The sequence below is a fragment of the Toxorhynchites rutilus genome, chromosome 3, assembly GCF_029784135.1.
Source record: "Toxorhynchites rutilus septentrionalis strain SRP chromosome 3, ASM2978413v1, whole genome shotgun sequence".
In the NCBI taxonomy this organism is placed as follows: Eukaryota; Metazoa; Arthropoda; class Insecta; order Diptera; family Culicidae; genus Toxorhynchites; species Toxorhynchites rutilus.
Genome location: NC_073746.1, coordinates 145211907 through 145225764, shown reverse-complemented (window position 1 = coordinate 145225764; position 13858 = coordinate 145211907). Strand labels below are relative to the sequence as shown.

Below are 13858 nucleotides of genomic sequence, written 5' to 3'. Positions count from 1 at the left end.
GAAATCGAGTAGAGATTTCAACCAGAATGCGATTATGAGTTTGAGTCAATTTTCATACATTAGCACATACATTCGCCATTCTTAGAGAAATAAAACCATTATTCTGAAAACAGATAGCAAACCTTTTAACTCTCATATAACACTATAATTTTATCTAAATAGAATGTTCCGAAAGCTTGTTTTCGGCTTTCAAAAGTAGGGAAAAGAGATCTGCATGGTGGAGTACGATTACGGATTTGAGTCACTGTATGTACAACGAGACAGGTTAGTCAACTGTGGTGACTGAAGACGATATGTCTGTAACTGAAATACTAAAAATTGAAAAACGCATTTTGATGCTGGGTACTATGAATAAAGTTCCAAATTTGTGTAAAATGATTTGGGTTATAAAATCTGTAGATTTTTTAACATGTTATCACTTTATCTCATTTTTATGGTACATACTCAAAGTGATATTCCGGATTCATGGAATAATAGTTGCAATAGAAAATATATGACAACCAAACAATTCTGATAATTGCAATCATCCACATCATCAGCAACATTACATTGAATTAAAACTTATTGTTCCTGCCGATTAACTTCAGTCGCTCTCCCATAATGAGTCGGGCTAAACTGTTGCATTATCAACAAAGAAAAGCGCGAAAGATCGTAGAACAAAAAATCCATGCTTGGTGTTTACTTTGCTTACACTATTAACAGAACATTAGCATTCCGCCACCGCATAAGGCAAAGCGAGGAAGGAACTATATCATTTTCACTGTAATCCCACGCTCAATTCGCCAGCACTCTTTGCACCACTCACCTTGCTGCTGTGCATCATCGCACTTGCTTTTCTTTTCGCTGCCATCCCAAACAACGTGTGTATACAGGTAAGCGTATTTCGGTTGCAGGTGGTTTACGCCAACGCCAACACACGTGCACGTGGTTTTAATACCGTATTGTCAGTATTATTATTATTATTATTATTATTATTGTTATTCAACACAGCAGCGAGTGCGCGGAAAATTGCAAGAAAATCGCACAGCAGATTCAAACGGGACACACAAACACAGACACAGCAAAATGGCACGAGGCGAAAAACCGCGTATTTTTTGTTTATCCACGCGTACGAATCGCGGCAGAATCAGATTGCGATCAATCGTTGATAGCCAACGGAAGCAAGCAGCACATATAGACGATGTGGATGGTTTCACCAATTTTTGTTTTTTTTGTTTGAATTAAAAGACAAAAAAGAGAAAGAGAAAAATAATAGTTTTATGATTTTTTGAATCACTTCTCACATTCACACTCTTTTATGTAGACAAAACTTTTATTCTTTTGGTTTTGCTTTGATTTAATTTTCTTAAGATTTTGATTTCGGCTAAAACTCACTCATTGGTATTGTACACACTTTGGAACCAAATCCCTAATCACTGGTAAGACGCGAAGCGTGTTTGTCTGGGGAAGCCGATCCGCACTCGACGACGAGCGAAGAAACACAAACGCTCTGTCAAGACCAGCCGAAGACTATTATTATCCTTGAAGGAAAAATGTAAGATGGAATGTGCCCTTCTCGTCTTCTAAGTTCGAGGGGTTCGTGTACCGTGCTGATGATCTGCTCCTGCTCCTTTGCTCCTCGCTTTCGGGTGTATCTCGGTCTTTCTTGGGTAAAGACCCCCACCACCACCCCCTGCTTGGTACCGGATCCTTGAGTCTGGGTGTTCAGATGTGTTGGTGGTTCGACTTCTCGGGGAACAACCCCTTCCTGATTAGAAGGGGGGTTTGGGTGGTTTCGGGTGGCAGACAGGACACCGAAATGGGTGCTAGCAAGTTGATGGTATTGCTTGAAAGCTTCCTGGAAACTGTAATGACACACACTCCAACAGCCTAGAATCTCTGAATCCTTCCGGAACGCCGCTTTCCGATGTCACTTCTCGCCGAATACTAAGTTTTGACTGACCAAAACATCGTTGCTGCACACCCTATACATAGACAGCGCGAGAAGCTCTTTCCTGAACCAACGCAGGAGGGTGGCGAAGGGTGCGCTTTCTCTTATGTACCGAAAAAGTTTTTTTTTCCTGCGCTGCTTCTTCCCGAGATAGCACACTGCTCTTGCATTATGTATTTGTACAAACCATCATCTACCTCACAAAATTCCCTTTTCTACCTTCTCCTTCCATCATCCCGTGTTGGGCACGCGGCGGGTTTGGGGTGGGTATCGTCACCCTCTCATCCAATCTTTCACCCAGCCAGCGGGCCCGTGGAGAAGTTGGCCTGCCACCGATGGATGATGGTAAGCATCAGCCCTTCTTACGCGCGGGAGGAAAACTCTTCGCAGCAGGATTATGCTGTGTGCAATTTTCGTTCTGGCGTGTTCTGGCATCAGCCCTCTTCTCGTTTGGTACAGCGAGTCGCCTCAAATCAGCGGCGCTCAACTGCTTCTAGCGCGCCGTTGTTGCTGATGATGCACAGTGGGAAAATAATTTCTAAAACACTGTTTTTCTTCGACTTGTTGTTCGTTCAGTAACACTGTATGCCAAGAGTGTGTGTTTTGAATTAAAGTGGGGAGAAACTACTTTGATTAATAAAATCAACAAATATTAGAATAATTTGTTTGAAAGGTCGTTTTCACTATCAGTCCCGAAACTCAATTAACATACTAGGGTAAATGATCTTGGTTTGTCCGATATGGGGCGTTTTTACGCTACTAGTAAATACAAATCGATTTTTGTTCATGAAAATCACACATAATCGATACGAGTTTGGGTTTGTTGAAAAGTCCCAAGTCTCTAGTTGCTAATACTACTATAAGGTGTTGAAATTATTCAAATTTTTATGTTTTCTGATCATGGTTTGTCCGGTTTTAGAAATCACCATTTTTGAATGAAAACATTCGAATTCACAAGCAGATGTTGCATATATCATTGCTTGAGTTTACTGTCATCATATTGATCTGTTCATAATTTAGGCTTTCTTCAGAATATTACCTTTTCTTGGGCATTTCAAAAGTGTTACCCTCAACACAGAGAAACTTTATTTCTGCTATCCGCGAAGGACACAATAAACAAACTCCTGCGCGCCAAGCGGTTGCCATAGAAATCATATGGATAAAATAACATCATTGAATTGGACAACTTGAGAATTGAGTTCATCAAAATGTGTTAATTTAATGGTTTAGCTATGTGAATCTGATACAAATGGTGTGCAAGCATGATGTTTACAATATTTTTAAATGTTATAATCCAGAAAAGGTCTGAATACGTGCGAAATAATCATCTGGTGATAGATTAAAAGTTAGCTCGAATGAGGGGCGCATTGACACAAATAGAAGGTATTTTATAATCCTTCAAAACATGTGATTCCGTAAAAACATACTATAAAACTACTGTAAATCATGAAAAAGATAGTTTTATTTATATTTTTTGAATCATTCGAATACCGTATTTGACACAGGAGCGCTGAATTAGAGCATTCAAAAAAATGGGCAAACCATGATCAAATTTTCGACTGGACAAACCAAAATCATTTATTTTAGAATGTTCTAGAATATTTCATAGATTGGATAAAATTCTAGGAACAAACGCGGGTAGCTTACCGTATAACATTGGAAAAGTGAAAGATTCATAAAGAAACTTATTTGTAAAAAAAAGCTTCATTCTTACAACACAACGAAGTATAAGTGAGATCAAAACTCGTTTTTTTTGTTTTCGAAATCTTGTTTAAACGGTACATTTATTTAAGATCTTTACGATCAATTTTTTTTTTAATTTTTTTCCAGTATGAATAAAATATTTTCTATCGCGTAGCAGAGGTTTTTTTTTATTTAGATTTTAAGTGATGATTTTCGCTACAAAAACGAAAAAAAATCATATTGCCGCCATTATATTTTTAAGTATTTTAACTAATCGGCTAAAACACGTCCTCATAAGCCATATTTCTAGTCTCAAAGTTTTCAAATACATCTTCGAATAAACTCTCAACACGCTGCAAGAGATTCGAACACTTGACTAAATCTCAAATTCCAAAATCAATCGTCAAAAACCAATGTTTTTGGCAGTCTACGTCGAGGTCCCTCCTTCATTTAACAATCTCCCCATTAACTCCATCACCGAGGAATGCAAGCACCGATGATTGTCTAAAATTTTCAATGTACAGTGAAGTCGAGCGGATAGAAGACGATGCCCGCATGACTTTCGATTTATGTTGACAGTAAGTAAAAACTCATTTCCTCATTTCCTCATTGAATGCGAAGGCCGATGGCTCCATTGTCCCCTGACTATCCTCAGTTGGAAATGACTTTACCGAGCCCTGTTTGTGATCGTTGTTTCTTTTGTACGGTAGGCTGTCTCGGTTGTGTGCTCCGCTTGAAGAGTTCATCGCAAGCAAAACCCCAAAGGACTAAATGTTTCTTTCTTTGTTATATCCTTTTATTTTCGGTCGTTCAACAATTCATGCAAAAGCAGAACATACTCAATTTAAACCTGAAATACAACTTTTATTGTACTATTAATATTTTTACCAACTAACAAACGTTGATAAACATTGTGGGTGTAAAGACATCGGTCATTTAAACAACTTCGCATACTTGAAATATTCGAAAAATAATTAGACTACTTTTTGGAAAAAGCCAAAATTATTTTCTTAATTTTTTACAAAAATTTATTACAAAAAAACTATGATACCTACAAAATTCTTGTCAAAGGATGATGTGTAGGAAATTGTTTAAATTTTTACCAAAAAATACCAAAAAATTTCGCTAAAAAAAGTTAGTTTAACAATAAAAATCCATTTTTCTCAAAAACGTATTTTTTTATTAATTAATTTTAGATCTTATTAAAATATGAACTTTTGTCGCAGACGTCAACTTTCTATCTGTTATAGTTTTTGGAATATAAGTCATTTTTGCATGAAGACTTCTGAAAAAAATAATGTTTTTCTCGTAATATTTTTGTGTGTAAATTCTCACGTTTGACATGTTCTTGACATGTTTCTAAATAGAGCATGCATGTAAGCATGTAAATTGCGATAATTTATACATAAAAATGTTACGAATTAAACATTAATAGTATTTTTTCAAAGAAAAAAATGAAAAAGTTGTTGTTCGAAAAACTTTTTCTATGTAAAGTGCCCATTTTCCAATGTATGGGTGATTTTTTGTAAATTCAAAGGGCTTTTTCTATCAATTTTTTTCAGACTATTAAAAACACATGTTTCCGAGAAAAAAAAATTTTAGTTTTCAAAATACGAATTGAAAAATTTTATTTTTAATGAATTTTTTTTCCAAAACTTTGTTTGGTATTTTTTAGTGAAAACCTAAGTAATTTTCTATATTTCATTCTCTGATCAACTTTTTGTAGATCTTATTGTTTTTAAAACAAAATTTGAAAAAACACAAAATTAAACAAAAAACCGCAAAAAAAATCTATCCGACCTACAAAATTTTAGCCAAAGAATGGAGTATAGGAAGTTATTTTGGTTTTCATTAAAAATTATCAAAGAATTTTTTGGAAAAAAAAAATTAATTCAAAAAAAATATGTTCAAAATTTAAATTCATTTTTCTTGAAAACGTATGCTTTTAAAATTCAGAAATTAATTTTTTAGATAACCTTTTTGCTACCGAATTTTTTTCACAAAAAATTTTTGGTATTTTTTTGTGAAAATTTACACAAACATTTCCTGCATTTCATCCTTTAACAAGAATTTTGTAGGTATCATAGTTTGTATGTTATATTTTTTAGTAAAAATTGAGAAAAAAAATTTGGCTATTTTTAAAAAGTAGTCTAATTATTTTTACAATATTTCAAGTATGCAAAGTCACTTTACACCCACAACGTTTCTCTACTATCTGAGATGGTGCTGCCAACTCCTAAGACAAGTTGGCATGAAATTCATCTTTTTCGATATATTATTTCGTTGGAAAGTTACAGCCAAAAGTATGAGTCACCTCAAGGGATGTAGTATTGCAGTACGAATGTTTGAGCGCGTTTTTCCCGAAACCATGTTTTTTCAACTGGTGGTATCGATATCTCAGGATCTATTCGGCCGATTTGGCTGAAATTATTTATCAGCATGTAAAAATGATTTTTTTGAAACGTTACATAGCCCTTTCCTGATATCACATTTTTTCGATTTTTTTTAATTGCCACAATTTTAGCAATTCTTCGTAATTTCTAAAACCCCTATATAACGCTTTAAGTATTGTCCTAAAGCTTTAGAAGATTCATTGGAATTCCATCTGCGACACCCCGTTGCTCCAGAACCGATACCACCAGTAAAGAACCGATTTTCAGACAGTGTCTACGCATCCAGCTGTAAACAGCGTAATAATCATTATTCATACACCCAAAAAATGGAAAATATACCTTAAACAAAAACCACAATAGCCGAACACTTCACTTTATTCCTAACACAAAAAACACGAAAATTCATTATTTTTCGACCTTCCAGACAAGGAACCCCCCTTAAGGGGGTAGTACACTATGAACATCATTAAAAGTATGTGATTTTCACGATTTTTTCAACGAGAAAATAAATTACTATGATTAATCTGGTATCACAGCTTAATCTGATATGATGACAGTCAATTGGACCGTCCCCTGAGTCCCCTTTTAAACTGATGGGATTTCCACAAATTTTTCTAGTGGACCGATTTCAACCAATGATTTTTTTACCCATTCGGTGTGGTTACGACCAAGCTGCGCCATGTTGTAGTGGATATCTCGTTCTACGCAGAGGATACTGCTCGTTTAAGCTCTTCAAATCACTCATACTGCTGGTAAGCTGCATCTACTATTCGTCCGATCACTCCTCATAAGTTCCTGACAGGATTTTGATCGGTAAACAAGCTAACCAGTCCAGAATCTGAAGCTTAATAGGGAAGATAATCGCATGGTTTAATTAATAGAGGCTTCTGGAACGAGAACTACTGGAACGATTCAGATGATCGACATATTAAATCAAAGCCAATGAGCTGGTTTTTCTTGACCACACTTTTTACTACACTTGGAAAAAAATGGTTTTGATTGTGTTTGTTTTTTTATAGTTTGCATGGTTTTGGGAGATGGCGCCAGTGGTTGTGTGGTTAGCTCACAATCCGATCGGCCTGGGTTCAATCCCAGCTGGCGTCGTTGGGATTTTCTGAGGCGAAAAATCTCTTGTTACGTCTTCCTTCGGAAGGGAAATAAAAGAAGTTGGCCCGGCTCATGAGTTGTTGAGTCTGATAGGTAGGAACAGGTGGAGTCGCCTCCCTGATGTCGGTGATTGGCACTAAAGTGGCGGAAATATGCCGACTCAAAACAAGCGAAGATAAAAAAAAATGGTTTCGGGACCAAGGGCGCTATATTTTTGTATATAATTTCTTGAAAGCTGAGCGCACATAACATATCCAAAAATCTGAGAGGTATTTTATCTCGTTTTTGAGTTATCATTTTTCAAAGTTTGGATGGTTTTCCGGACCATCCGTTAACATTGAAAAATCATAACTCAAAAACGAAAGAAAAAAAATGGAAATTCTATCAGAAGGAATTGGTGGGAAAATAACCTTCAATCCTTTCATCTTATGAAGTTCGGTTTCCAAAGAATAAAAGTTGAAAGGTTGAATCCGAGACACGACCGCATAATATAAAATTGGTTATATTTCAAGAATGAATAGTGCTAGAAAAAAATGTTTTCATGTTAATTTCATTCACATTCATTGTATTCACATGTAGACCCTATTTCAAAATTGTTTTTCTTAAATGGTTAAGATTTCGGAAAGTATTGAAATTCCACAAATTTTCAAAAACTCATACATGCGATTTAATGAGTCTGACATGGCACCGCTATACGTCAAAATTCGTTAAATTAAAGAAGTTTTCTAATAATAATAATCTAAAAAATATCGAAGGGGTCATGTTTTGAGCTATAAACATGTTTAATATTGAATTCAATTTTTGAGTATGATTTATCAATGGTGTATTCAAAATCTTATATTTTCTGTATAGCTCATGATTTCCCAACAACTTTGTTGCACATCCTATTTCAATCAGACATCTGGATTTCGATGTTTGCTTGCAAAAAAAAGTCTGTATACGTCCTTATGAAGAATCAGTCATAGTTAAAATTGGTCATCTGATAATCAAAACTGTGTCTCCATAGCCTTCACCTTATGTACAAAGAACCAAAAAATCTGAGAGGATCGAGACAGAGGTCGGCTGATTTGGCGTGGAATTATTCTATTCGCAAATTTTGTATCCTCGAATTAAAAACTAGTATTATTCGAATACCGCTGAAATTATTGAGAGGATGCAAAATCTCAGACGCTTGTGATCAAACCAAAACCCTAAGCAAACTTTCACTGGTTCAGGTCAATCACGGAAAGCAACTACGAAGTGTACAGTCTGCCCAAGCTCAAGCTCAAACTCAATCTGAATCACTGTTAAAATTTAGTGTTAAGATATTTCAAGAGACCTACGAACACTTGACGAAAAATCTCCTCCTATTTTTCAGATTAAATGTATTTTTGGAATATAAATTAACGTTTTTTGATTATGCTTACAAAATTATTAAGCATAACTTAAACAACAATTTCAAAGCTCCGTTAGTCCAACACCGGGAAATTAGTTGTCATATGATCCAAAGCCCAACTTAATTAGACTTTAACTTCGTAATTTCTTTTTTTTTATTAATCCGTTTATTTTTACAGGCTCAGTTACATAAGTTTAAAGGAGCCATACTCTTAACTATATTTCTACTAGCATATATTGACATGTTTCCTTAATTCTATGGTTAATAAAATAGGAAACCGATTACTCGCGGTCGACTCGAGTATCGTAATTTCTTGTAGTTAATAATAAAAATTATAATATTTTTGACAAGGGATCAATATCAGCAATAGATTTTTTAAAATTCAAATACAAATAAATGGTAGCTTAATACACTCAAAAGCGGAGATATAATAAATTCCAGCCAGTGGACAGACACAATTCGTTACTAGATATTGTAAATTCTTTACACTAGAACTACCGACCGGTCTAAATGACCGGTTGTGTATTTGTTCATAAGAATTTATCTTGAAATTTTATTTGATATTTTGTAATAATGTAATGATTTTTTTTAAATATAGTTTATTTCCCTTGATTTTTCTACAGTTTGACAGTTTAGTTTGGTAAAAATAGGTATACAGGGTAACTTCGATACAACGTTCATTTTACTTTCAAAATTGTACGTTGTATCGAATTGTGCGTTATATCAAAGCATAATAAAGAGCTCAGAAACGTAGCTTATGTTACTTTATTGTGTTGCTGTTCGAGTAAAGTTAATGAATAAATTCAACTAGAAGACGAAGCCAACCTTTTCCAGGATGTTTTCCTTCGCATTGTTGATTAAAGTATGATTCATTTAGAATCCGGAATCACAAATCAGTTGTATTTCGGTATTGGTTAAAGGTACAAAACAAGCCTTAGTGTCAAAATACAGATAATTTATTGTTCTTTCAGAAAAAAAAACATTCAAAATATTATTCTTTTGTACTTTGAAAATGCGTACGTTATATCGAGGTAAAATATACGTTATATCGAGGGTACGTTATATCGAAGTTCCCCTGTATTAAAACTGTCGATAGTTCGAGTGTTAAATATGTATCAAATACAGTCATTACCACTACAATAAAATACGAAAACTCGCAATCTACATGGCTTCATAATGACCAATCTGACGAAAACTTTTCCCGTTGTTCCACACGGATGCTCTAATCGTCGAGCCGACTAAGGCAGCACAGTCCCAGGCAGCTTGGTACTTTTGGCCCATGGACCATGTGCTTCTGTGTGGGGGGAGGCATTTCCGAGGGTGGCTGTGTTATTCGGTTGGTCTCCATTCGCATCTCACTCTGGGCTGATTTCTCTTTCCCCATCGAAAGGTAGGAGACACAGTGGTGGCTGTCTTGCAACAGTCCTTTCTCTCTCACCCACGGGTAACCGGTGGTGGCACAACAACCGAGGAGCACACCGAGGAAGAACCGAATCCTAGCCGAACCGAACCTCACACCCCGTCCGTGACCGAGACGTGGTGTGGGGGAAAAAGTCGAACGAGTAGACCGCTGCGATAGCATAAGGAGGGCTGCCTTGCGGAGGCAAGCGAGTTTGAGCCTAAGAGCGCACTGGCACCTCACACCAGAAGTTATTGAAAGTTACCCTCCAGGCTCCCACCCACAGTCCACGTGCGCGACGACAGCAGGAGACGTTCTCATGTGGGCAATGTTCTCTTGGCGTATATTTTTTTCGCGACCTAACCCGACTCAGTGGACAGGGAGGCAAGAAGTGAATAGATGCGTCATGCCATCTCTCCCACGCCGCTTTCTGCTTGAGAGTAATAAAATATAATTTCTAGGCCGGTCGGGGGAGGAAAAGCGGTGATGAGAGGGGGGTCGAAAATAAGTCCTGCTAATTCTTCCAGCCATTACTTTTACGGTGCGATAATTACAGTTGGATGAAGAACGGTGGTTGTTGAGAGTGTATTCATTGACTGAAACATTTTCAATTTTAAGAAAAGAAAACCATCGAAATATGTCATCCAAACTACTATCATTTTCTGTGTGAAAGTCACTGCCTTATTCAATCATTAAAATTTATATATTTTTGTGTTACTCTCGTCGTGACGACCAGCGCACTGTAAGTGTAAAGAAACATTTCTCGTTTTTTTTATACAAAAAGGGAATTCAATTGTAAGACAAAACTTATTACTAGTTTATTCAAAGTATGCTCCACCGGAAACCACAACTTTAGCCCATCTTTCCAGCAATACACGGATTCCAAGCTGGTAGCAGTATAATTGTTTTGCAGCCATCCAGCTATCAAATCATTTTTTTGATTTCTTCATAAAATCGGAACTGATTTTCAGAGAGGGCCGATGCCGAAACCAGAACGATTTGTAGTCTGAAGAAAAAATATCTGAGGAATATGGTGGGTGAGGTAGAACCTCCCAGTCCACTCTTTCTAGATAATTGTTGACAAATCAATGAACATGTGGTCTGGCATTGGCATGCTATAAAATAATCTTGATGTGTATATTCTCCCATTCCGTTCGTTTTTCATTCAGAGCTATGTTCAACCATATAACCTGTATTCGGTACCATTCACGAGTGACATTTTAGGACGGAAGTTTAGGCTTCCAATCGCTTCCAAAATCATTGCTTCTGAGTCGTCTAAATCACTATTCACACATCACCAAATTAGCAATGGATCATATTTTTTGTGAACCACGGCAAGCAAACGTAGACTACCAGCTAAACTTTACTTGGAAAAAAATGGAATAAAACTTCCCGCAATTAAGTTTCTAAGGTAGAAAATGAAACATATTATAAAAAAGGCATACCGTTCTGAATCATATTTCGGACGCTCAAGGCATATGCTGCAGAAAACAGATCTAAGCTTTATGCACAGGTATTATTTGGTTGATATTATTAATAAATTAGTGCAATATGCTTTTAAGCTTTCTGCTTTGGTACCTATTTGATTGAAAACATAAAAAAAATCATCGAATAAAATACTTTTCAAATGAAGCGAATAAGAATCAGACTTCGTACACTAAATCAAATTTCGGACAGATTGAACTCAAATTTCGGACACTTCATTTTGTAATTTTTTGGACGAAAATTACATTACACTTGATTATATTTTACAGTCAACTGCGAAACACACCAAGCAATCACAGTAAACTGTTAACGATGATGAGAACTGATGAAACACGGGAGAAATTCAAATATTTATGAACGGGTAAATTCTACGTGCTCACGCTAAGCAAACGTCAAACACAAACGATAATGAGTAGAGTTGTCAGATTTTTACCGATTATGCTATAATTCAAATGTAGTTCTAATATGAAATGATAGTGAAACCAAGGGCTTACTCTAGAGAAGCAATTGTGGTATTAATTTGATAGTTATATCATCAGTGAATTAAGCATTTCAAGATATTAGAACAAAGTGTCCGAAATATGATTCAGAACGGTACTTCAACACCTAATATTTCCTGTGAGCGACTGTAAGCATGAATAAAGGCTTAATTTCCCATTTCAAACATATGTGTCTAATGGTATATTGATTTACACAACAATGGTAAAGATAAACCTATTTCATGCGCTTTGTTGGTTTAGGTGTCGTAATGATATCACCGAATCAATGACACAAATATAGTTGTTTAATATTTAGGGACATTTTGTAATACATTGTAGCGAAACATTCTTCTCGCAAGTCGTTTAACCAACGCACTCAAGCTGCTGCGAGTATTAGCTTCAATGTGTATCCATCTCCCAAGTCTGTTCTTCCTGGCCCGATGAACTAAGGTTTTTTTTCTCCCGAACAGGCTTCTGGAAGTAAACCCCACCGGTTGGTGGCGAACGAAAACCTTTTAGCAGTAACAAAAACTTACCCAACCTTACCCAGCCAGGGACGCTTTTCTGGAGGGTGGTCATTCTGATGCTGTTATAGCGAACAAAAAGGGCGGAAAGGAGAATGAATATTTCAGCTGGGAGGCACCCACCAAACTCTGACAGACGACAACGGCTACGGAGACGACGACGACGATGCTGACGATATCTAAAAGCGAGATGGGAAAATGAAAGGGATTCGGTGGAAAACCCGCGCGTTCCAGAAAAAAGAGAAACCATCGGTAACATTGACATGGGGGAGGGGGTGAGGGATTCTAGTCTTCTGTGCCAACGACAGCGACACTATAGCTACGCTCTTCATTCCCCGTTCCACGCTAAATTATCGACCCACCGCCCACAACGATACCGATTTCGCTGGTACTGGTAATCATTTTTCCTTCTGATATTTCTTCCAAAACCTAACCCTCGAAGCGCGCGTTTTTGCCAAAATCAGCTTTTGGTTCTCGGTCTCCCCCGACTGCTGCTGCTGGCTTTCATCCTTTTCGGTTTCTATCGTCATACAGCGAAACTCATCCTTTCCATTTGACGAGCGGACCGGTGGGTTTGCGAATGGCAAGGTTGCCAATGCTTCAATGTCACCTATACTCAATTCGAATACGCGGATTACCACCTTCGTTCAACCTAATGTCGCTACCCTCGAATGGAAAATTCTCTATTTTATGGTGGCTAAAATCAATTTTTCGATCAGAAAACTGCCAACACTGCCCGCCATCTCATCCCCCGTTGATGCGATATCAGCGGGAGGAAAAAAACCATATTCCGATCGTGAAATGTCGTCGTCTCCAGCCACATCGCAACGGCAGCAGCAGAAGCCACCGCCAACAGCGTCGGAGCTGTCCTCATCGACGAACGACCGTTGCCTCTCGTTTGCACGCTCATCTCCAAGTTCCAGCCGCCTGAATGAGTCTTTCCGTGCCAGCAACTGTCGCCCAGCGCTGAATTTTATCATCAGCAACTCTACCAACTGTTCGGTACCTACTGGTAACACTACCATCCTATCGTGTGTCCTGACGGATACAGCACGGAGGAAGCAAACGAGCGGCCGAGAGGAAGGAAAAGCTGTGGATGTAGCGCCCTTGTTCGCAGCGATGGGGTCCGATGCTTCCGGTGCTGCGCTAAATGATACACAGAATCTCTGTTCTTTTCTAGTTCAGTAATATTTCCATCGGAAGGTTCCTGTGGGCGTTCCATCATTCGGTTAAATATTTGCCATCCTACCGACTGGGACAGGTTACATTGTTTTCGGTCAATATTTCTCCTTCGAAGGCGGTTAATAACGCATTTCGACTGCTTGAGGCCTAATGTTGCATAGTTTGTGAAATTGGAGAAATGATTACTTATACTTTCTCTGAATATACTTTGAGATGACCCGCGTAATCTTGATGTACACTTTGTCGAAAAATATTCCGGAATTGATCACATGGATTTGCCAAAAAGTTTTTCGCTATTTTG

General features: G+C 37.3%; 1 protein-coding gene across 1 annotated transcript in view; it reads right to left on the bottom strand.

Moving 5' to 3' along the window:
- The window catches only part of LOC129773544 (uncharacterized), a 100661-nt gene that overhangs the window by 18465 nt on the left and 68338 nt on the right, over nucleotides 1-13858 (bottom strand). Inside the window, exon 7 of the mRNA XM_055777158.1 lies at nucleotides 806-898. Coding sequence (XP_055633133.1) covers nucleotides 806-898 — 93 coding nt within the window. The remainder of the gene's footprint in view (nucleotides 1-805; nucleotides 899-13858) is intronic.